General features: G+C 45.8%; 1 protein-coding gene across 1 annotated transcript; it reads right to left on the bottom strand.

The window, feature by feature from the left end:
- Positions 1–382: 382 nt before the first annotated feature.
- Positions 383–25,126, bottom strand: LOC144123073 (cytochrome P450 4V2-like). The gene is made up of 11 exons (XM_077655977.1): positions 24,877–25,126; positions 13,544–13,653; positions 12,458–12,546; positions 11,759–11,958; positions 10,636–10,708; positions 7,614–7,740; positions 5,960–6,154; positions 4,119–4,292; positions 2,920–2,986; positions 1,856–2,035; positions 383–1,704 (listed from the first exon to the last, which is right to left on the bottom strand). The coding sequence occupies exons 1-11, from the start codon at positions 25,124–25,126 to the stop codon at positions 1,484–1,486; spliced, it is 1,686 nt and encodes a 561-aa protein (XP_077512103.1). The 3' UTR covers positions 383–1,483.

Here is a 25,126-nt window from a genome sequence, read left to right as displayed (position 1 = left end):
ACCTGACTACGCCCACTGCAGGGCAAAGGCCTCCCCCATGTCTCTCCAATTAACCCTGTCCTTTGCCAGCTGCGCCCACCCTATGCCTGCAAACTTCTTAACCTCATCCGCCTACCAAACTTTCTGCCGCCTCCTACTACGCTTGCCATCGCTTGGAATCCATTCCGTTACCCTTAAGGACCAGCGGTTATCTTGCATTCGCATTAAATGCCAACTTTCAGAAGAATTGTGCATGGGGCATGGTAATTCTGCTTCCCGACGCCCAGGAAACAGACAGATAAGCACAGAAATGACGAAGAGAGATTACTTTATTAAACACATCTGAAGTAGTCTGACTGGAAGCAGTTTATGCACACCGGAAGTCTTTTTCAGCTTGTCCTCCATTTTTGCATATCGAAAAACACTTAAATAGTAGCACAGAAGTCCTCATATATAAGCAAGGTGCTGATAGAGCATCCGGGTCTCTGGTATGAAGGGTACTGCACCTACGCTTACAATAAACATTTCTAATGGCGCAAAAGAGCCTGGTAACTATGGACCTTTTACATCAGGCTAGGTGCCTCATGTAGAAGGTCCACAGTTCATTGTTTAAAGCAGCATGCGCTATATTACACACTAGTTATTCTACCAAAATACGCAACTTACTTCACAATTGTCAGGAACAGCCAGGGGGCTTTGGTGGCAGGTACTTGTGACCCTGGTTGCCCATGTAGAAGGTCCACAGTTCATTGTTAAAGCAGCATGCGCTATATTACACACTAGTTATTCTACCAAAATACGCAACTTCCTTCACAATTGTCAGGAACAGCCAGGAGGCTTTGGTGGCAGGTACTTGTGACCTTGTTTGCCCTTGGAGTCAATTAGAACAGCGGGTTGATCACCTCGTTATACATTTTGCAAGTTTTGGAACGCGTGAGCGTCCCATGGCGCTGTTCTATGGCGTTCTATGCACTGCGAAGCGCCATAGAAAGTCTGTATCACTCTACGGAATCTATTGAGATAGTCCTGTGGAGTTGGTGCGTTTCCAAAGGTTGCACGTTTACGGAAATAGGGATTCTAATTCCCACAAAGTGCAAAAGTTAGGAGCTTACGAAACATTTTATTTCTATCAAGTGTTCCGTATATCGGGCGCACTACCCAGAAGGTAACAAGGGCAATGAATTGAGAGACGCAGAGAATGCGTCATTGATAGCGTAATCTATGACGCATTCTTCAAACAGTCCATACACTTCGCATAGTCCATAGGTGCGTGTCTGCTAATAAAAGATGAAGGTGTTCAAAATCATTGCGCTTTCTTCCCATGTTGCCGTTATTGATTTCACTGTGTAAAAGGTGGTCTAATTTCTCAGCTAACACGCGCCGAAAATGCTCGACGCGCATAAACACCGCGCTCACAAACACCACACGCCTTTTATAAACAGTCAGGGATGGAACACAATATACACGTATCTATATCGCAACGCTGTACAGGTAGGAGCGACAATTATAGGCCGTAATTTGTGTGCTTGTCTTCCAAGTCCGTGATCTTAGCCGCTCGCTCTGCACGAGTCCGTTCGCGGAACCAGATGCGCAGTCCTCCCCTCGCCTTTAGAATCAGCTCGTACGTGATCCTGAGCTGACTGACGGGTCTTGTGGATTCCATGGTGTACTTGCGAAGAACCTTGGCTAAGAGTGTCTTGGCCTCCATGTGCGCAAAACGTTGACCTAGAGCATAAAGACGGAACAATTTACTGTGAAAGCCGCGCTCAAGATATCGACTTTGTCTCATTATCGTTTCGCGGTTCGATAGATCGCTACTTCCGAAAGGTAGAATACAGTGGCATATAGGCTGGCATGAGGGTAAAAGATGGCTTACCTAGGCAGTTCTTGGGGCCCCCCGAAAAAGGAATGTAGCTGAAAGGATGACGATTCCTTACTTCGGGTGTAAGAAAGCGCTCTGGGATGTACATGTCTGGATCTTTGTAGTATTCCGGATTCCTGTGGAGGCTGTACATGTTGATGAAGCAGGTGACTCCCTTCGGGATCTTGTATCCGTCTGAAACGACGGGCGTAGGCAACCGTTATCATGCTTATCATGCTGTCACATCAATCATATGCGTGCAAGCTGTGTACGAATTTTGACGAAGGACAGCAGCATACAAGAGCAGTAAGCTGGCAGTGAAATATGCGACAGTAACCCTGCAGAAAAAAGTACCTACCTGGTGGCCATGTAGAAGCTGCTTAGGCAAGTTTGCTTTCTGCAGCTTTATACAGACTTTATCAGTATGTGAGAATGGTTGGTAGTCTAGCTATGCTTAACATTCAACGCATTTGTTTATGACATTCATACACTGTCCTCCTGGAGCACTTTGAAACTTAGTAGACTTTGTCTGGCCGTTACTTTTCGACTTTAATAATGTAAGAAAAAATGTTGCCGCGTATACTTATACCCCATTAGTTCTAAGGGCCGAAATTTTTATTCATTGATTTATTTCCATCATCTTCAATACCTTCAGCATCAGCTGCAACCAAAACAAGCGATTGCCTTAAAGCAAAAATGCGTATTACATTTCGCAAGTTTTACCCTTCGAGAGAAACAGTCGGAACCCAGAACAGTCGGAAGCAACCCAGAACGAGTGCCACCCGCTTACCTCTCTTTCCTTTAAGCGTTTACCTTCACCGGTTGAGGATATTTCCCGCAAGAAAGCTTAGATTTTCAGGTGTCGTGCACTCTCCCAACTGTAGTCTCAATAGTTGCTGTTTTAGCTTTAAACAAATGCCAGATTTGTCGCGGCCGCCCACTTTCACAAATGCATAACCGTGAATGACGCAGAGGCCCTTTCCACCACTTTAGTTAGAAACGGTGAGGCAAACTGACTGGTGCCATCCTGTGTGTTAGCATAAACAACATAAATGCGCTACTGTAGCCTCAGTCCTCACCTATTGTCAGGTCCTCTTCCAGAACTCTGCCAATGATTGGAACAGGCGGGAACAGCCGTAATGACTCCTGGGAAAATGAAATCACCCAACCGTTTATTGCACTGCAGCCATCACGCACTGAGTACTTAGAGAAGTGCTCGATTATAGCGTTGGAATGCCGCATCTTAAGCACTGAGGTGGCTGTTACTATTATTTGTTAATTATTGCTATATTGGTGGAGTGTTGCTAAAATGAAGTTTAGTTGCCATATGTACCACATTCTCACCATCCTGTCAAAGCAGCGTCCTTGGAATTCACTCGTTTCAGGGTACTTTCATATTATCTACCACTTTATCTTACATAATATATATTTGCCTCTTCATGTGCGAAAACAAATTTTGGGCGAATATTTTGTTCATGTTTCCTTCACTAATGCCGCAGGTAAGAAAGGCAATTCAAATTTGCCGCTGCACAACGCACTATTTTGCAATAAATTACAAACTCTGGAACGTCATACGCAGGCTCAGACAAGCACTGGCACATTTATGTATCTCAGTTTGCTGTTGAATGAACATTGAGGTCGTGGGCTTTTTCGAGCAATTTTTACGCACCAAAGCGCTCAAGTAAACTAGCCCTGAAATTCGCAACATGATCTTCGCTCCTACCTTTGCCATGACATCAACACTTAACTCCCCAGAATGAGCCAGGGGTGCATATGCGCTCACAGGTGATGTTTAGAAAAATTATATGGTATCGGTGTTTGTTTATTAGACGCTTGAAGAAAGCATGCAATTTTACTGCATTGCCTGAGATTGCTGGTAGAAAAGCAGCCCTGTGCATTCTGGCACTTACCAAGTTTCATTTCTCTTTCTCGCGCAGGGCAACTAAACCAATGCTACGATCTTTCCAGGCTCTTGTCGTATGCTATTCTAAGTTTCGGACGAGTTTATTAAAAGTACATCAATTTTCTGTTCCATACTCGCACGTTTTAATACCGCCTTCACCCTGCGTAGGGAAGCAAACCGCACACTATGTTCCCATTGTTCGCAAGATACCATGCTCCTTCGACATTATTTCTTTATACATAAAGAATGGGCCTGATGCGTCCGCCTTCTTGGTGCTTTCGACTAGTTAATTCCTTGCAGCATTTACGACGCACTTCATACAGAATACCGTTCACTTCTTTTTCACTATCGAGACGATTACAACATAGGAGTCACCTTGAAGCACATCTCCAGGTACTTCATCCGCTTGAGGTCGTCCCCTGTGATGTCTCTCACTGTATCACCACAGAAGATATCGTCAAGCTCTTGGTGTACCTTGGCCAACGCCTTAGGATGCAGCCCCAACATGTAGAAGGCCCATCCGACCGCTGATGTAGTAGTATCCGTGCCCTGCGACAGAAAGAGGCACGCGTGAGAACTCTGAATCGCCTAAGTGGCGCTCGCGCATAGCAATAATGAACGTAGTGGTAGTGTAGATGTTGAATGCACATGGTTAGTGTAGTGGTAATCACTTACTTTTACGTCCCTTAAACAGGAAAGACCGCTGCTAAAATCAGAACAGACGTAGCCACCGAAAAATGTTGCTGAGCGCAGGCGAAAGCTTACAATTGAGCGGGAAAAACGGCGAGCAGCTGCAGAGCTTTAAGCTAATAGACAGTAGTGGAGACTAAAGAATAAGCGGCTTAATTTTACCACTGTCTATGACCTCTGCTACGCAGGATACCACCGCGCTGCACTATAAGAGGCGGTCATTGTTTGAGCTCTGACTTGGTTCGCTCTGTGTCCATCAGTCATATCGGCAGTTTGGTGGGGGCAAAAGGAAACGTGCCAGTAAAGTTATGGAATTTTATGCCATGTATTTAAGTCAAAATAACGTCCACTTCTGGTAACTACGGTAACATCAAACTTGAATTTCGAGGCTGGCCGCAATCAGGCTGAGCCGACTTAAGAAATCCTCTGTGGCTAGAGGACGCTGTGAGCTTCTTCCTCCTATACTCGATTATATGCAGAACTTCCGTCAATATGGTGGAAAAATATATACTAATAATTATATGGTATTATGGTAGTTATGTGAAAAATAATTTCACCAGCAGGTGCTGCACTGCATAGCACGCTGATTCTACAGTCGGCAGCTTCATAACACATGAATAAGCACATAACGCACTTTCCAGAAACTACATGTTTTCGACACCTGAAACTGTTAGCTTATTATGACGTAAATAGAAAGTTATGTGCGCAAAAGCATTTTGCATGCCGTGCTTTCAAATTATTTAGCTGACATTCTTTTACGGTCAAGTATTTTAGCAATGCAGACAACCAGGTTAAAGATAGTGCCCGTGTAGGACGTCCTCTGCATTGTCGCGCAGATTACGTGGCAAAAACGTCTTACTGCACGCAATCAAATGTTTTAATTCCAAAACCACCGAATGGGGCCAAAATTTCGCCCAGGCAGACAAATTCGACAGGCCACAGCAAAGTTTGAAAAATCCCTCGTTTCATCTAATATGACCGAATATGACAAATTGACAAATATGACCGAGTAATCGATTCGGCGCGGAAAATTGTTTCTCTTATTTACTAAAATAATCTTATTTTGCTTTCTAAAGGCACTGAAACTGCTGCTCACTCCGCGCTGTAGTTCTTACTGACAGACAAAACAGCTGCTTATGTAAACGAAGAAAAGTACTTACTGTCAATAAACAACACTACGCCGCAAAAAGGGTTTCTTTTTTTTGTATTTCACAACCCTATGTAAACGGCACACTACATAAGGAAACTGGCGTTTCTAAAATCATTCTGCCTCTGCCTCTGCCAGGGCGTGGAATCTTAGGGCGATTTTTTTATGTTAATCTTAGCAGTAGTGAATTTTTTTAGAGTAGAACGGCTTTGATCCGCCGGACAGTGAACGCCGCGGTAAGACGACGTGCGCCACGTTGAATAAATAGCTTTCCTCTTTTTTAAGATTGGTTTTGCTGGTTGAGGTGCTTCGGATGTAAATGGGGGTAAAAACACAATCGTTCACATCAGAGCAATGCTGCATAGCCGAGTGTTCTCACCGCGAAGAGCAGGCAGTCGATGTCTTTCTTGACCTCATCGATGCTGTAGCGGCTGTCTTGCAGGTGAGCCTTCAGAAACCTGTCCACTATGACCGAATCCCGCTCTTCCTCGTCCCCAGTGACTGCGTAATCCTGAGGCACGCTCTCCAGCTCTTCGGCGATCTGCTGCAGCTTGCCCTTGCGTCGCTCAAGGACCTGAAAAGGCGTAACACATTAAAAAAAACGATAGCGGTTCTTATATACGCATGAACTACTACTGAAAAGGTTTCACGCAGGAATTTCAAAGATATAACAATTATGAATTCTGTCTTTGGAGCTGTACTCTATCATCGTTCGTACTATAAATGGACTGGTAACAAATATCGTTATATGCGTACATTATTTACCTCCATAACCAAAATCTTAATTATTTTTAGCACGCTTTGAAACATGGCGTTGTGCCACTCAATGAAATTAATAAGTATGCAAATAATAAAATTCCACCATTAAGCCAGCTGAACTTGTCAGCAATGAATGATGAAATAATGGTAGTCTGCTTGGCTTCGTCGCGCGAAGAAAGAGCCTGGCAAAAAGAATATTACAACTTTACTAGAACAAGCGAATAAACCTCTAAGTTTCGCATTAGACAAACTGGAAACTAAATTTAGAAAGATGGAAGAATACAAAAGCAGAAAGAAAACAGTCCAGAGTAACACCAAACATACGACACACTCAATTCGATGCCTCCAGGTGACTTGCACTTGCAGTATACCGATGGCCGATACCAACCAATTCATACAACTAAAGCTCTTTTTGCGTCCCCTTCCGTATTCCTTACCTGGCATATGATCGTCTTTTAGAATCCGACTCATTATCTACGAACTTCGAATGTATTTTTAGTGAAGCAGACGTTCTATTTCGCTGTTTAACTTGTATCCTTCTTTATACTAGGTGTAGGTATACTTGTGGGCCGAGTGAAATTTGCTGACGGCGCTTACCAATGCAGAGCAAAATGTAGCCATAAAATAAACTGCGAATGAGTGGACCCCAGATTTTGCACATCACGGGGCTTGTCTCATTCATGGTTGCCAGTGGCAATGCTTGTGATCTCCGAGTTTGACGTCAACGTTTCAACATAAAGGTCCGTTATAAGGGGTGCGCTGCAGCTGTAAAATAACAATGCCGCAGGTAATTATAAATAAATGAAATTTTTATTTTTGTCACTTTTCCTGGGGGTGGTTGACACTTATATTAATACTGCAGTCGACGTCATTAGGTGCTTTGCACCTCATAGTGGTTCGCACTTTAACACAGCATGCGCCAACAGAAAATGTTTCATTGCCTGTAGCTGAGGAAAAAATATATTTATTTTTAATGCCAAAAGAGAAAAATTGGTGCGCGTTATGTGGCAGGTAAAGAGTGCTAAAATCACAGACAAAATAAAGTTGTATCCGCGGACGATGATGCTGCGAACTTCCATGCCTAGAAACATCGAGTTTCCTATAGCTAAGGGAAATAATATAGGCCTATAATCAGCTTCTCCAGACGTGGGTTTTGTTTCGCAAACACGACGTTTGGTCGTCGCGCTAGTGTGTATACAGGAGCAGCCGCGTTTTCTTTCCGCGCACCATTTCATAGATCAGGATTGTTTTATTTCTTGCTTAATGCCACTTACGGCGAGAGTGTACTTTTCCATCTCCCGAATGGATTGGTGGTAGAGGCGTCCTTCGAGAGTCCTGTCATAAAGGGAGTCGTGCCACATCCACGGGCGGAAGACGCGTACGCCGATCAGGAACATCAACCTGGATAGGTCAAGAAACGAAAAGAAAACGGCACGCTTGACGTAGTCCTCGCAGCAGTTGCGAGGAATCGGCGCATGGGATCAAATAAAGCCTTTATACGCTCAGTACTTAGGCTTATTTACCGGATTTTGGCCCCGAGTGAAATGAGGAATGCCACTCAAAACTTTTTGCTGTACAAAGTTAAGCAGTGATGCGTTGACGCGATTTGAACTTTCAAGCTTTAGAACTAGATCAAAACAAGAACATATAGTAGAATAATTAACACTCGGAACAACGCGGGAGAAAAAAGGGTGCTTAAGCACCCTTAAGCGCGAATACGAATAACTTCGAGTGTTTTATGTAGTCGTGGTTACGTTCCGCAAAAGCTTAAATGTCAGTTTTTAAAGACGAAGCCATATGAACTTAAGTATTTTAACGCATGACAATAGAACCTCTCGCTTTTCGCCAAGCCCACCGGAGGAAATTTCAAGTTAGGCTCGAAGAAGGAGTGCCGTTCGAAGGTGCAACCAAACACACTAATGCAACCAGGCAATTACAAGCACTGTCAGCATGCTGCGCTGAGGCACCGCGGTAAGCTGACAGTGCTTGGAATTGCGGCCGCTTCAACTCTAGCGAAGGAGAAATTTGAATGCATTCGGTCAAGCCACTGTTCTGATTGCGTGCATCACACAGTGTACGCAATGGCTTCCACGTCATCCGGTGCTACGGAAGGCCACTTGACAGAGTAACGTCCAACAGTGCTTTTCTGCGATGCAGTGACCGCTTGGTTCCTTGAATGCTTAGTGCAGCTACGTAGCTCTTCAATGCGGATGGTCCGTTTCTAAAAAAGCCATAACGATGCGAAAATTCCTGTTCGCCAACAAGCCTAGCCTACTCGTCGGAGGTAGGCTTCGCGCCACGCGCCCGTGCGGCATATGGCGGTGCTGAATTTTCGCGTCGAAGTGCCGCGAATTAGGCCATACTGGTGCTGTATTTCCGAATGATTCGCTCTCTGTTCTCAGGAAGACGAACGCAGTTGACAGCGGTCGAATGCAACGAGCCTCAAATGGAGCTGCTTGCTGATTCTATATATACCAGGCGTTTCAGGCAAGACTAAATAATTTTCAAAAATAGGCTTTTTCTGGTAAAAGTATGACTTCTGCTCCATAGTATTCCCAATGTTGGCGGACTCCGGAAAGCCGGTGAATTGTCCTAAGTAGTAAGCTGGGTAACTAATTTCTGATAACTTTCTAACCATCGCAGCTAGGCAACCGGTTGCAATTAGATATTAGTAGCTGGTGGTTAGCAAAAGCCATATCAGCTTCTAGAATTTCAAAAACGCAATTACGCTCGGCGCTGTGGCTCGGAAAAATTTGGCTACATGGTGCCAAATGCACGCGCTTTCGAAAAGCATGCAGGCAAACGAACCTTTCCAGTACACGTAACTATTAAAAAAAGCCAAATTTGTCGAGCCACAGCTCTAAGGGTAATCGCGTTTTTTTTAATTCTAAAAACAAATATGGCTTTTACTAACGACGGGTGAAAAGTCTCCAATTACAACCATGCGCCTAACTCTAATAGTTAAAAGTTAGTTAACAATTTTACTACTTAAAAGGATTCACCGGTTTTCTAGTGTCCGCCAACACTGGTAATACTATGCTGAAAAAGCCATATTTATGCCTCAAAGAGCCTATTTTTGAGAATTAGTTGAACACTTCCCTGAAACACTGGTATACGCGGCGCCTACATAGCTTCGCAGGTCGAACGCCGTCAAGGACAGCTCGCTACGCGAAGGAGCAGCGAAGCTTGAGCTACAGCACCAAGGGGGTGCTCTTTCGCATGCGCCGCGTTTTTCTGCGAATGCTGAAGATACAGCGCGAGCTGCATATCGTGGAACTAGCCCTTCTGAACTAGGAACCGCATAGCGAGGTAGGAGTGAGATGCATAGGACTGCCTAGCCTTGGCACCTGGGTTTCTCATAAACTAACCCGCGCAATAACATCACATACGCGACCACAAATCAATGGGAACTGCGGCTATGATTTCTTTGGCAATTTCAGAGTTATAAGACCGCTGTAAAAAACAGGCAAATTAAATGTGAAGTCGTGTCTTTCCGCTTTTCCTGCACTGTTCTGTGACCAAGTTTTCGCTTCTTTAGTTATCTAGGTATGGAACTATTCTTCCAGCTACTGCAGAAATATGGAAAAATCCAGAGGGTTCCAAAACACATGTGCCCTCGCCCTCCCCCCCCCCCCCTCTCCTTGTGAAACCCACAGAACAAAAACATGGGCAAGACGAATGGACAGAGAACAGCACTCACGCACACATGCGCGCAGAAACGCAGAGGCGCACTAAAGGCATCCAGAGTGACCGACGCTGCTCTCTTGACGTTGTTTTGGCTTTTTGCATGAATTTCTTTTTGGCCTGGTGAGATATATTTCCCGCATTTTTTTTTTAGGTTGTGACAAGAAGGCACAGTTAGAAGGGATGTCAAGCGAACAAAGGTATTACAGGTGTTACTGCACTTGCGTAACACTAGGCTATTTGCGGTCCTTTTATAGAATTATTGTTGCCGCTGCACCATAAGTGATGTATCTTCAACACTATAATTTATTTACTTGTCTCTTTTCTTTTTGAGTAGGTGTGCTGAGCACAAGGGGGCGCCGTCTATTTCGGAGTAAGAGCTTCCGTGTCTGCAACAAAGGCAACCAAAACATGTGGTTTATCTGGCTTCGCGGTGAGCAGCTAATTTGTCAGAGCTCACCGCTGCATGTGACGTGGCTGCACGCAAACTGAAACTTCTCGCTGGGGCTTCATTTCAGCATCGGCGCTCCGATACAAGAAAAATGCGTTAATTCTGTCGAAATTACGGCTGGAAAGCGCACTTCTCACGGCTCCGTATAAAGGTATACTTACATGTTGAAATGATTGGCGAAGCTCGTGTCAGTGGTGTCTATTTGCGAGCCCAAGTCTACTCCCATGAGAACCTCTGCGAATAACCAAACGCACATGGGGTTTCAGAGCAAGGCTAGCAAATTGTATGCACTGTTAGGTTCGGAGAGAATTAAAGAAACAAACAAATGGAAACTCTACATGTCTCATACTATCGAGGAGTGAAGGTGTGTCCGCGATAGTGGGAAATACTAATACTGATAAGAATTGTTCTGTAACTGAAAACGGTAACGGTAATAATAATAGGGTTATCGCATAGCGCGATCCCCTACCATGACGCGGGGCGCAACAGCGCATGCGCAGAATGCCCTCAGGGTTCCACTGGCGCCAGGTGCCGACACACTGCATTCACACCTGTTGCGTCGGGGCCAATCAGCTCGTGCGCTCTGGCGGACCACGGAACCGGTCCACGGTAGACGATCGCGAATTGCGCTAAGCTATAACCCTATTGTTATTACCGTTACCATTTTCAGTGAGGAAACAATCCATATTAGTATTATTACTTCCAAGAATCAACTCTATCAATCTAGATATCGGAAGCGTTCTAAAGGAGGATGGCCGATGCACGGTCAGTGCATGGCTGCGGGCAGAAATAAATAAAATTATAGAAATTAGTAGGGATTCCAAGAAATTAATTAGAACAATATACAATGGGCGGACAAATTCTGAAGACAATTTGAACATGAGCCGGTTCCTGATCGGTCAGTGCTCTTTTCGTTGGCCCTTGCGGTTTTGGCATTGCCTCCTATATTCTCATACCTGGACAGCGCTCGAGCACCGCCGAACTGAGGACAGTTGTAGAGTGGGGGAAGTCGGGTGAACTCCGCCCCATGCCCCTAGTTTTTGTGTGGCTAATTAACAGTAGCCCAAAGACGCACTGCCAAAATAAAATCTTAATTCAAAAGAGCCTATAATGTTGGTGAGGGTTTTGTCAGCTCCGTGTAAATTAGAAGTAAAAATTATCCCTATTAAATGGGAGCTGTTAAAAAGGGGGAAGGAAAATTAAAAGGGAGTTTCGCGGAAGTTCACTGCTGCCGCCTTCACGTAGCCTCGCATTCTTTGAAGAGCCCTATGCATATTAACTCACTCGTGATGACGTCCAGGGCGCAATTCTGAACTATGCGGAAAGCCGGTATGGGTTCGCCCGGCTGTTTAGCGGTCAGCTTGTCCACACGCTCGACGAGCAGAGTGCCATTGTAGTTGAAGGTGCTCACGTAGTCCTCGAGGACCTTGAAGTGGAACGCTGGCGTCATTAGGCGCCGCTTGAACCGCCAGCTGTCGCCGACGCTGCAACAAAGAGGTCGAGGCAGTGAGTCATTTACCAGCAGTTGTTGTCCGAGAAGGTAAATTTTCATGCTTCCTTGCTTTCGGTGAAGCCACCTAATGCTGCCGTTGGAATGGTGCCCCCCCCCCCCCCCCCCCTCCTAGCCCAATCTTGAGAAATTCCTAATTTCGTCTGGCCACTTTTGTGTGCTCGTGTACAAACTAGGTGGTCCCGATACTTGCCAAGGAGCGCATGCGTTCGTTTGGAGCACGGTCCACGAACTTTACCATGGAGTGAATAAAGCTGCCCCATAGGAGAGATTCGCAGCAGTTCGTAAGTCTGGGCTTGCTCTCTTTCCGCACTGGTATGGGCGACTTTACGCACGGAGAGTAGTTTTACTGTTCAGCCAAACAGCCAGACGTGACCTGCTTAAAGGTAAAAATGCTCTAACCGCGCACAACCGAGGAGTGAGTGTAAACTCAGCAACGGAATTCCCGAGTGAGTTCAGTCATGCCAACTTACGCAGTGAGAATGTTGTGGTCTCCAAGCCACGATGAGATAAAATTGTAAACCAGAGGCTTGCGCAGATTTGTCTTGCTGGTGAGCAAAGTCTGAAGTGCAAACAAATAGAACAAAAAGCTTTCAAAAAAATGTGGAGCGTGCTTGCATGTGCGCCGCGAGAAAAAGGCGATCCGCGCGTCAATTTAGCAACGTTATTTTGGCTCAAATGCCGCCATCTTTGTAAAGAATTGACTGAACGAATATGGTGGCGTTTACAGGACATAAAAAGTTCTCATGTCAGGGACCGTCCTCAAAAGGCTTCTAGCACAGAAAAAAATTTGCGCGAACTCCTAATAACCCCATGTGTCGGCAATGCCACAGGGAGCCTGCAATGACCGGGTGGTACTGCAAGTGTTCCGCTTGGCGACTTAAACTGCTGCCGCCCGCCGCTTGGGCCACTAAAAACGCGAGAGCGCATTCTGAAAGATTAGAGGCCCGCGTTTGGCTGATAACCATTCCTTGCTTTGCTTCTCTCAACGTAGCCGAGACAGCTGACGCACGCCATGTGTGGCTTCCACATGAGATCAATTCCTGATCTCATGCGCCTAAAGGGTATTGAATAATATTTCCCAAAATTGCTGGAGGGGAGCTCGCCGAGAGCAAAATAATGTGGTACAGTTCATGCGTGTACTCATAGACTGCAAACCGCTGTGATACAGATTAAACTTGAAGCGCAGTCTACTGTTGACACGGCTGGTATGAATGCATAAACGCAAGCCACATGATTTGCTGCGTATGAGCTTATATTGCGTTCCCGCTCCTTTTCTGTGCTTTTGTTTTGTTCTTCTGTTTACTTTGCCCAATAAAAAAATGGATGTGCACTTTCAAGCATCCTGAGTACCTACATGCACAACTAAAATCTTACAACCTGGACGAAATCCTATATTTCTGATGCAAAAAAGAGTTCGAGCCTCACGGCTCACTCAATGAAACAGTGGATGGAAGTCACTGCTCGCTTAAGTGCGTCTCATAAAGTTTGAATAAACGAGAGTTAAGTGGTCGGCTTTGCACTCATTTAAAAGGTAAGAAGTTTGCAGCGTCTCTTACCTGAACAGCATCTGGGGAATGAAGGACCACAATTGGTGTCATGCCGAGGTATGCTTTGAAGGTCGTTCCCCTGTACTGTTCACACACGTCGCAGATGATCTGGAAGAACACTGCAAGAAAAATAAAACATTTTTAATTTGCACCTAGAAGGGCACCTGCATTATGGTCCTAATATTACTAGAAAAACGATGCGCCCATGAATAGGCGCATGTGAAGGGGAGGGTGGGGGGGGGGGGGGAGTAGGGAGTTTGTGAAAAAGAGTAAGGTTCATTAGCTGTCTAAATGGGCGGATACTAGAATAAATGCGTGAAGGAAGAGGCGAAAGAGAGTTGAAATAGAATAGCGCCTCTGTTGAAGCCCTGCGAGCAGTTTCGTGAGTTAACGACTGCCCGTGTCATCGGCTTGGTGATCGTAGTGTGCGAAGCATAGAAAATTTAATTTTATGTTTGGTTCGCCCCCCCCCCCCCCTCGTTTCCACGCTTCCCAAATGCAGTATAGACATTATGCAACAACTTTTTTCAACACTCTAATAGATCTCAAGGGTTAACAGGTATTTTCTTTGTTTTGCAGCTTCGTTGTTTTGCAGCTTCTTCGTAACCTCTAAGTAAATGCCATGAAATCACTTGATTTTATTCTATGTGTTTTTGACACTTGCCGAGCCGCAGGCCAACAAGTAAATTAAAAGGCACTGTGTGACAAAACCACGCAGCGAATTGGCCACGTTGGGAGGCAAAATGTTTCCTCCTGCCGTTGTCACGACTTATCATTTGCAGAGCAGAGGGAACCTATTCATGCACTTAATCGGGAACATTTGTTTGTTGCGAGAGTACAGAGAAATGAAAGAATAGCTGCACATTCAAGCGGTCCATCGGCTATGCTCCGACCATAGGCATGGTACAAACCCGCTCCCATGGGGGGAAGGCGCCTTTAGCTAGCGTGCGGCTTTCTCAGAAACGGCAGCAGCGCGCTAGTTTCGTGAAGCTCTGCATTGTCATCATTCGTATTGACCAGGGAATGTCTACTGCAGCGCTGAGGCCTCCCTCGATGATTTTAAATGCGGTGTGTTCGGTGCAAAGCACTTATCACCCTATCCCAGCAAAATTCGGAACCTCGACCTTGCCACTTTTCTGCTCTGTCCATGCGTACATCTTTCCTCTCGAAATATTCATTTTCTTACACTAAGAGATCACTGGTTCTGTGTTCTGCCGCCTGCACGCCGGGATCAATCGTTTTTCCTCGTATTTATTTCAGCTATAAAATCATTACCTGCTTTTGTTCTCTGATTAGCGCTTCTTCCTGCCTTTTTACACTACGTTGGCCCGTTGGCCCTGTCATTTTTGTTTTGATTTCTCAGTGCGCAAGACAAAAAAGATCATAGAGACATTCGCTAGTTTCAGCCCCAGCAAACACTTTATAATGCACATATAGCTGAAGAGCAGCTCAAGCTCTTTGTTGGAAGAGATCACGGCTTCAGAGAGCTCGTTTACCTTTCCGTGCAAAGTCAAATCTTTTGATAAGAAAAACAACACCACATTATGAAATATTTTCACAAGAGTTTAAACTATCAGCTTAGCGAATATCATGTGCCGCCAGGATTAACGCACTAATCCTGTCAATTGACTTTAATGCGAACGTGTACACCTGAACCCGTGGTCTGAACTTCTAGGTGCTCGTAATCCTCCAGCTATTCGGCTGAGTCGACTAAACGTAAAGTACTTTCTGAAAGTGCGAAATACTGCAGAGTGTCTTTCTGCAATCAAGGATTCCTGAAGTGCACAAATAACGCGTTCATAGAAATCATATTCGGAACTGCGTACATGCTGGGAAGCTATAATTATGACGTATATTTTGAGCTGGCAACCATATTTTTAGCCTCATACGATTCCAGTCGGTGAGTTAACGCAAATTAACCAGGTAAATAGACAACGTAGCAAAAAAAATTGTAGAGCTAAGCGTACCTGCTTTGGGCATTATTCAGCGAAAGCAGTTACAGCTTCGGTGTAGCCATTTAGCCTTGCATTTACCGTGGAATCTAAATCGTCGGCCGTAAGATAAATCCTAGCGGTTCTCATGCTGATCAGTGGGATCTTATCTCGCTACCCGCTGCCTCCCACCCTCTCTTTCTTATCGAAATTGCCTTCTGCCTCGTCTCTTCTCTAAACGCGGAGAAAGGGATTTCTTTCTCTTCAATTTGCCACCTGCTAACCGTGTCAGCTGGTCGGTGACGGGTGTCGGACATTGAAATGAATTTAATTGAACTAAAATAAATCCAATACCCGCTACCTGCCAGCGACTGCATCAAAATAAACTCAGTTAAATAAAATAAGTTCGATTAATTGCATAAGTAAATAGGTTATTACGGCTAACGCTGTAGATCACATGATGGAATGCAGGAGTATGTGACTAAACCAATGCTATATCAGCTTTCGCTGTAAACAATTATTCGCTGGGACGCGACAAACGTGGGCGAAGTTTATTCACCGAAATTTGAAGCACCAGTACACACATTTAGCTGTGTAGAAGAATGCACGAAACCTGGGAGAAATCGCAAATGTAAAGCAAAAAAAAAAACACCCACAGGTAAGGCGAACAGCTATAGGATATCAGTGCTGGTATAAAATATTGTATGAAACCTTTCGCGGACAAGATATTCCAGATGACACCTCAATGAAACGACCTGCGGAATATAATGAGCTTCTAGCGTTGGATTTGATCAAAGGAGCATCTACTAACTTTCAGCGTGTAATGCATCACATCACAACAATACACAGGTACCCATTGCAATCGTCCTCATTCGCCTAGTATCAGATGTACCCTTATTTTCGCACCTACCGCCATTTAACCTCTTAAGCAACGCGAGAAGGGCCAGTACTGGCGGCGTATGAACTGTCAGATCTTAGCGTGACGTCTCGTTAGGTAATATACGCCTGCATTCCGCTCAGTTCTTTAAGAGACTTGAGTCTGGGCACACGGTTATCACCTTACTACGAACGTGTCTCTGCCGCGTGGAAAGGACAAAATTTGCGTTTGGGTGAGGGTTCACACAGGGAAATGCGGTGGTGACGGCTCACAGACGCCCATCGTTCTTCCTCCGAGTTCAAGGCTGTTGCGTGCCCTTTTATTAACGCATGTCCAGCAGTGCTGAATAATCATAGCCTCATTTGCGCTAGTGCCTGGCTAAAAAGATCCGCTTGGCTATGCTGATTGCCAGCGGTGATTTCCAGCGAAAAAAAGTTTTGTGCATCTAAATCCACTTTGAAATGTTGGCGCTAAGGTTACTGCAACGTTACTGTTTTCAGACGCAGTGCGATCAGCTTCGAACCGTCCTCCTAACCGTCGCGAAGAGCATCGTTCACGAAGGTTAACATTAGTGAACATTGAGACCCAAGGCGTCGCTCTTCAGACAAATATACGTAGACATTCCTTTGTAGCTCACTGTTCGCTTGAGGTCAGTCAAGAGAACAGCAATCTACGCTTGCTAGCTGCGGAGCTAGAAGAAAAAGCCTTAAGAAACCAATTACTTCTGTTGACCATCAGCCACTCTACCTGTTTGCCCTGTTCGATTTCGAGCGTTCAAATACTGAGCGAGGCCAGTGGAAATGAGAGTCGACTGATCTTATTGGCTTTTTTCACGCAGGGCACCGATTCTCGGTTCAACCCGAGGACATGAGCTCACAGAAATTGGTTCCCAGGAAACTATTAGTTAGCCAATATACGACAAAGGGGACTCTGCAACAGTGCCCGAATGACTGAATGCATCAGCAGTGCCAAACTTACCTGCAGAAGCATGCTTGTACTGAACCTTGCCCGCCCATTTCCAATATACAGACACCGTGTTCCAGAAAGGAATTAGGTCCCATGGTCCGGGAACGGGCCTCAAGGCTTTCCACTGATAGAACCAACCGATGGAAGGTCGCAAGACGCGAGACCAGATCAAATATATTAAGAGAACAAGGATAGCTCGTGCGCACAGCACTTGGAAGCGTGTGTGCGCCAGCGAGCTGCCGAGGAGCAGGTCGCTGCCGATCATGGTCCCACTTAACGCAGTTGTAGCAGGTGCAGACGCAGGAAGCGTTGGGTGAAAGAAAAACTGAGAGTGCCGTTGGGAAAGACACCGAGCTTCTCAAGCGAAATGCACCGTCATACTTCTTGAAGACACGAACGGCGTTGTTTTGGTGTTACCCACGGCGCGATCAACGGAATTCTGAGCCTGCTTTAGTCCTGCGGCCGTATGTCTAGACTGCGCGAACAGGCGTGATGCAAGTGCGTCAAGAAGTGAAAGTCCACGCGACAAGCCGCGCATTCGTTTTTAGGCACGTTTATAAAGTTAAGCCACCTCTTACTTCAGCTTTATCGGGGAGGAATGAGAGACACCGAGGGTGAGGAGGGCGGCGGGAGCTCTTTGCGAGCAATTAAAAAATCCCTCTACATTACCACGTACATCACACTCCTAATCTCTAGGTTGTCGCTATGTATGGATCTGACAAAGGGAGGGGTCTTGTTGAGGTAGATTGTCTCGTCCGATTTCCTTAAACGACTTGCTACCATATTGCAACATTTGAGACTTACCTACTGTGTAGGTGACGTATCCGGCGTCTCTTTCACAGCCTTTCGCTCTTTCCTTAGCTTCCGTTTTCCAGGGTACAGCGTCAGTTTGCTTGACCGTATCCAAAATAGCGGGAAAGCCGCTATAATTACGGCTAGGGGCTCTCCCCTGTTTAACGAGCGTCCTAAATTGCCTAGCAGCAGCCGCTTTGCTCCGCCCTGTACCTTGAGAAGGCGACACCCCGCGAGAAAAAACGCTAACGTTGCGAAATCCACCGGCGCTCGCGGTCAATCAGCACATGGGCGCGCTCTGGGGTGTGGACGAAGCTGACGCACAGACATCTCTTTGTTCCGGCACGTGCCGCCGCGTGTTGAGGCGCAGTTGGGCACCACGTCTGCTCAGCCTTTGCTTTGTCCACCCTCTGCGCCACCTCCTCCGCGCAGTTACGGCGCTTACGACGCGTCTTATCTTCAGCTCTCTCGCCCTTCTCGGACCTTGCCCTTTGAGCGACGGGTATAGTTCACAACTCTTGCCTTCTGCTGTCATGGGCAAGTTCTCTGTTACGCCTTGTTTTAAACCCTCGCAGCGCATGTCTCACTCCTAGGCATTTTCACATTACCTCCAGAAACCGTTGGTTCATGGTTGCAGCTGCGTGCGAAAAAGCGAACGAGGCTCATGACGCTTGTAATGAGCCTTTGTCTCAGCATGACGTTCTTGGCGGAGACGCAACTAAAGGGCGTAGAAAAAAAAGATCTTGGAGAAACAGCCGCCTTGGTTGACGTCGCGCTTAAAAGAAAATGAAACGGCGCATTCGCTGTTTCGTTGTAAAAGCGAATAACCCGCTATGGGAAATTTTTTATTCCACCCTCCGATGTCACGATATTATTCAGGCTGCGAGAGGGGCTCGCCAAAGGTTGTCTAATGTTGTCCAGAAAGCGCGAACGAAAAGATGGAGCGTTCGTTGCTCTATTTCTGACAGCGACTGCTGCCCACGGTGGCCGCACAACCTCTGTTTAAAGCAGTTGAAGTGGCGTTTACAAAACACACCAACGAGCAGAGGTGCGCTACCTCATGACGTCAAACTCAACCTCAAAGTGACCTTAACCTCACGTCGTGAGGTGAGGTTGAGGTGAGGTGGGCGACGGCTCGAAATTTTGTGAGTGAGGTCAGCAAATCAGACCTCAACCTCACGCGTGAGTTTGAGGTTGAGTGAGGTCGTCATTCAGTGATGTCGAAATTTTGAGGTCAAGAATTTTTGCAGTTGCCACGTCTTACTCCGACGAGTGCCGCTTCCGAAGCGGAGTCGCAGCACATCACCGCAGTGTTCGTGCAATGATGCTTGGTGTTTGGTTTCCCCTGTCTAGACAACCAGATGCCGCAGTTCGCTCTTAGCTTTCGGTGCTGCGCCGTAATGTCCGTTCAGCCGGAACCGACAGGAGGACGCACCCTTCTGGTCTTCCTGGAAGGAGTGCTGCTTTCACAGCACGCCACTCTCCCTCCCACTTGCTCCGCTGGCATAGCACCCGTAGCTGCCTGTCGGTCGGCTCAAACTCCCGGGAGCGCGCAAAGTACGTAACTTATGTTGACCCGCGGTAGCTTTGTTTGATGCCGCAAAGAAATAAGTTCAGTCCAACAAGCACGCAATAAATTCATCGCAGCGCGGATGGCCCCAAGGAAGACTGCTTCGTGTTCATGCTTGTTGCCGGCGCTGACGTCATGGCTCTTGCCTTGCAGTCGAATAAAAGGGATCCTGCTGTACATTACAAGCTGACTTAACAGAAACTGGAGTAGTCAGCAGAGACGAGAAAATGATTCAGGCGTTTCCTAACAAGGACACCTGCTGATTTAATTAAAAAAGCACGCAGCCAGAAAAAACCTGTATAACCCCGTCGAAGCTTTCGAATCTCACTGTAATTCTGTACATTCCCGTTCCGTAATGCAAGCAGATGCAAATATAATTTCCCTTTTTATATCCTTCCGAATAACTTCTCTTTTTGTCTCCGGTTCCTTGTTCCTTCTCGGAAATTCACTTATTATGCCGAAACACCGCAATAAGGGGCGAACGCGCCAGCAGCCAGCGTATCGGTGTTACAGCGGCGAAAAAATGCAAAACTGTAATGAATGTATGGTGATGTGGTAGTTGATTCTATTACTTTTTTAAAGTGAAGGTATGTGAATAGAACTGATTACATGCACGCGCTGTGCTGCGGAGTCGTTGTTTCAAACCTTCTAATATGACGTTCATTGGGGCACGCTGTTTCTGTTTTTAGGGTGCGATTTTTGTTTGTATGTTACTAATCATTCTCTTTTTTTTTCTCTTATGGGATCAGTTAGGTTGGCGGCCTGCCTTGCAGATAACCAGGCGCTACACATTATCTTTCCTTTAACTATTTTGCAGAGACCCATCGTTCACTTTAAACGGCTTCACATAATGCTCACGCGGTGCTCGCGGGTAAAAAAAAAACGTCGAGGATGTTGGCGTACCATTGATTAGTTCAGTTTTGAAGGAAAACAAGTGATTGACTTGAAGCAGCTTGTTTCAGACTGGTTGACGAAATGGTACCCAGAATCCTATTGAGGTGTATGAGTATTTGAAATCCAGGGTTCGACGGAAACCCGTCTGGTCGGGTATGTTTATGGCGGAAAATCTTCAAGCGCCGACCAATCGTTAAAAAGATGACGTTTCGGCCCCGGCTTACGGGGGCCCCCGTAAGCCGGGGCCGAAACGTCATCTTTTTAACGATTGGTCGGCGCTTGAAGATTTTCCGCCATGTATGAGTATTTAAGCGTTTTTTTTTCCGGGGTGCGGGTTGGGGGGAGGGGGGGGGGGGGGGGGGGGCGGGCTCGGAAAAAGATTTCGCTGCGGGGAAATTTGAGCAGAGAGCCATGGTACTCTTGACAAAGAGAGCGGTTCGCGCTGCCCACTCTAGGCCAGTTGTTTTGACCCGTGTGATTTTAATAGTTGGCACAGTGTTCGAAGACGTAATCTAGCCCTTTCTTTCAAAATCCCACGGGATCACCGAGTCATCGGAAAATTCCCAGGATTTCGAAACCATTACCATCGCCACCTGGAGGGAAGTGGCGGAAGCAGGGGAGGGTCTTGACCTCCCAGGAACATCAATATCATCCCTAATTTTTAGCTGCAGGTATTCCTATTTTTCCGCACAATAATTGTCTTCGGTTCCTGGGTAAAGTACAATAATTAATCAATACCCCGGTAACATTTAATTTGGTAGCCTTTTAATTTGGTCAGACTTCCCCGGGCTCATAAAGATACACTATTATAATCATCATCATCACCATCATTGCCATCATCTCGAGAGTGAAAGGCATGTGTCGTTGCATGATCTTTGCAGTATGTCATACATGAGACTGGCGCGTTTACCTACTGGACAATCCGAATGGCATTAATGTGGAGCGGGTTGTGGGCACTCTTTGTAATGCGTCATGCGCGCATGTGTAGTAATGTGGGATCTATATGGATCTTGAAATGGGGGTGGAAACGAGTTGGATGAGGGCCTGTTATGACGAGAAATTAACTCGTTGTCACGTGAGTAGGTGTGATGTCATATTACAGCGTCGTCACGTGACTAGGTTTGATGGCACATTGCATCACTGTCACGTGACCTGGTATGACGTCCCACGCATTAAATCACAACTAATTATACTAATTAGTCTTAGCGTTACCTAATTATAATAATTAACATAATTATGTGACGTCACAATCTTCGTCGCGTGACTCGTCGGCTCGTGACGCCACATGGTGCCGTTTCTTGCAGACACTTTTTTGCGGATATGACCTTGAAAGTGAGCCATCTAATGCTTTCGCATTAGTAAAAGAAGCCGCTCGCTTCTACTCAGAAATAAATACAACGTGCCTCTGTTGGTGAACTACAGTCGCAGCTTGTTAAGTGTTTTCGAAGGCAGCATACAGAGGACTGAAAACTGCATTCTCGCTATGCCGGATAGAGCTAGAAAATCGAAATATACTGATATGCGTCTGCATAACCGCCGCATTGGAATGTACATCGTCGACCAGTTTCTTTATATTTGGTAACTATTCTGAAATCTGAGAAGAGTATCGTGAATATCTCCCAATTTCTGGTAGATGGTGTAGGAGAACTGTGCTTGTGAATTGCCGGTTCATGCGTGAATGAGTGAGAGGCTTCCAATACGAACAAGTATAGACGAAGCAGGTTGCCAAATACTGACACATATAAAGTACTCGCCGACGTACTGGTGGTAACCACGTATGGGACACCCCTGCCCGCAGGCCATGTACTCTGAGGGTTCATCCCAGATTATAAGCTTCTCCTATTGCGTGAACATCAATAGTGTCTGCACACACCTTATTAAATAATACCATCATCATTTTGGCTTTCCTGCCTCACAGAATTCTCACAATTGTTTATAACTGAAAAACTTCTTAATCGCTTTTTGTTTTTAGTTTGTTTTGCGAGGTCGAGCAGCCGACCTCAACCTCACAATTTGAGGTTGAGGTAAGGTTGAGGGAGGTCAGCAGTGGCCTCAGGAAAGGTGAGGTGAGGGCGTCTAAGGAGACCTCAACCTCAACTGATGAGGTTGAGGTTGAGTGAGGTCGGCAAATTCTGTTTGAGGTTAAGGTGAGGTCCAGATTTTTGAGGCCAAATACCCACCTCTGCCAACGAGAACTGTTGCAGTCTGCTTCTTGGGGATATCAAGATGTTTAGCTGCATTTTATATGGCAATTTAAGCAACTGACTGGTGGTTCAGATGTACACCGCAGCGCGGGAGATATGTTGAAATTTAACATAAGCGCATACCTTGACCGCATAGCAGTGCAAGCCTAAAAGGTGTGATAGGACTGGTGTGTTGGTGAAATACAACAAAATTTTTTCTTTTCAAACAATTTCTTTATCACCAGTCGCGCTGAATGGCAGGTTTTTGTTCTCATGTCTCCTGAGGCAATGACTTCATGAAATGGATAAAAATCGAACGGAATGAATATAAAATTGCTGTAGTAAGGCGCTCTTTAATGCTTACTTTCTGAGTTGTTCACAAAAAAGATGAAAACTTGTTCTAATTTGGATTCAGTGCTTCGACGAAAATTTGAGGAACCGAATGACTGGTTTCAATTGACGAGATTAGAATCTTTGTACTTGCTGTTACATTTATACAGTTCTTTGCACGACTAAAGAACTCAAGAAATTATATTTGCATAGCAGAAATTTGAATAGCCACCGCTTGTCGGTAACAGGTACGTGCTATTTGAAGATAGAATTTAGGATTAGTCACATCGAGGCAGCATGGCAGCACCTTCGGCACTTCGTGGCTCTGCTGAGGGCACGGACAAATTTCTAACGGACCCGCGCCATAGGATGCAGGAGCGAATTCGGTAGCTTAAGAACTTATGAGAGGATTAGTGTATTTATTGGAAAATCTTGGCGCAACAGGAAGAGGACAAAAAAAACAAAACAAAAGGGACGACGTTCGCATGTGCTCTGAGCGTCGCCCTTGTCTCTTTTGTCCTGCCGCTGTTGCGTCTAGATTCTTTAATAATGCAGTACTAACTCGCCCAGCGACATGTTTTACTGTGGTGCAAAACATGTAGTCTCGCTCGTGCCGTACGCAATTCCTTTCACATCAGAGTTTGTTTCACTCTCTTATTACGCAATGTAACGAAAACAAAAAGAGCGCTCACGTTTCGCAAAAGTTGTGTTGGTTCACATAAACCTCATTATCCACAACATTGCTTCTGCGAGCGCACTAAAAGTGCTGCGAGAGTGGTTCTCACTTAATCGCAGGCATTAACCGCTCACTTAACGGCAGGAGTAAAAGTGGAGTAAGCTGTCCGTTGCGCACTCCCTTTAAGGGGCAGGGTATTCGCCCGAGCCATACGGTAGGATTCGATCACTAAATATACAAGATACTTGCGGTTGGCAAAGAAAAGAAGGGCGCTCTTCAAAGCGTAGAAAGTTCTAGCAGTTACGAAGATTTTAAAGGAGGTTTCAATATGCTCTTTTTGCTAACCTCAAGACTTCAGGTGCCGCGTTTAAGAGCCTAATTCTATCGCTATATGCCTCAAGTTACTATGCTTTGCAGTTGGAATACCTCCGTTGCCAGGAGTAAGCGTTCTGTATGTTTAGTGATCGTAATCAACTCCGGAGCTTGGGCAAGGAAGTGCGCTAGAAGAGCGCTTACTCCCTTTTTACTCCTATATAGGCTTATTAGTGTTTAGAGTGGACTGTCAAAGACAAGGGGAGGGTAGCCGAATTTATAGAGCCGATGAGGATGGTGCCACTCAATGGCAAACACTTTTTAAAAAGTTTTTTTTTTCAGTTGGAACTGTCAAATCGAATTATCCTGTTCACTGCACCGGTTATGCGGCATTTTCTTGCGAGAAACTAGTATATATTTTTGGTATTGTGCTTGCATATGTGAGCTCGGTTATTATCACGTGAGATGAGTATTTCATGATGAAATCAAAGTAGCACGAATGTCCGGAGCAAATGTACTAAATTAAGCAGCAGCTGGAAATGTGATTTCATATACTGGCAGGGGTGCTACGTGGCTACCAGTTGCGAAAAAGAGCTCGAGTGGCAACGAAGAATTGAAGTGTGTCAAACTAAAGGCGATTCCGTTTTCAAATTCAAGGGCCAGCAGGAAACACCATTCTGTTCCGGAAGGAGAAGCCTGGGGTGCGATATTTATCACAAAACAAACCAAGCCTTTCTGAAGCAAACCGGCCTCCCGGCCAGGCTTTGCTTGTATCAAAATTGTTAATTCTGGCTGCTTCATGCACACTTACCAGACGTAGCGTCCTTGATGGAATTCGATCGACTTTTGCTCCAGTAGGTACGCAGAGTATACCAGAAAGGCACACCGTCGCAGGGTCCCGGCAGTGGCCTCAAGGCTTGCCACTTCCGCAACCACCGAACGACGGGTCGAACCACGAGGGCCCAGGCCCCATACGCCAATGTAACCAAAGCAGCTAGTTCCCATGGCGTTTGAAATTTGGTGCGAACCAAAGAAAAGCCGCTGAGCACGTCCTTGAACAT

This window comes from Amblyomma americanum, chromosome 1, assembly GCF_052857255.1.
Source record: "Amblyomma americanum isolate KBUSLIRL-KWMA chromosome 1, ASM5285725v1, whole genome shotgun sequence".
NCBI classification, from domain to species: Eukaryota; Metazoa; Arthropoda; class Arachnida; order Ixodida; family Ixodidae; genus Amblyomma; species Amblyomma americanum.
Note: the sequence above shows the minus strand (reverse complement) of the source record. Positions and strands in the feature narration are given on the sequence as shown.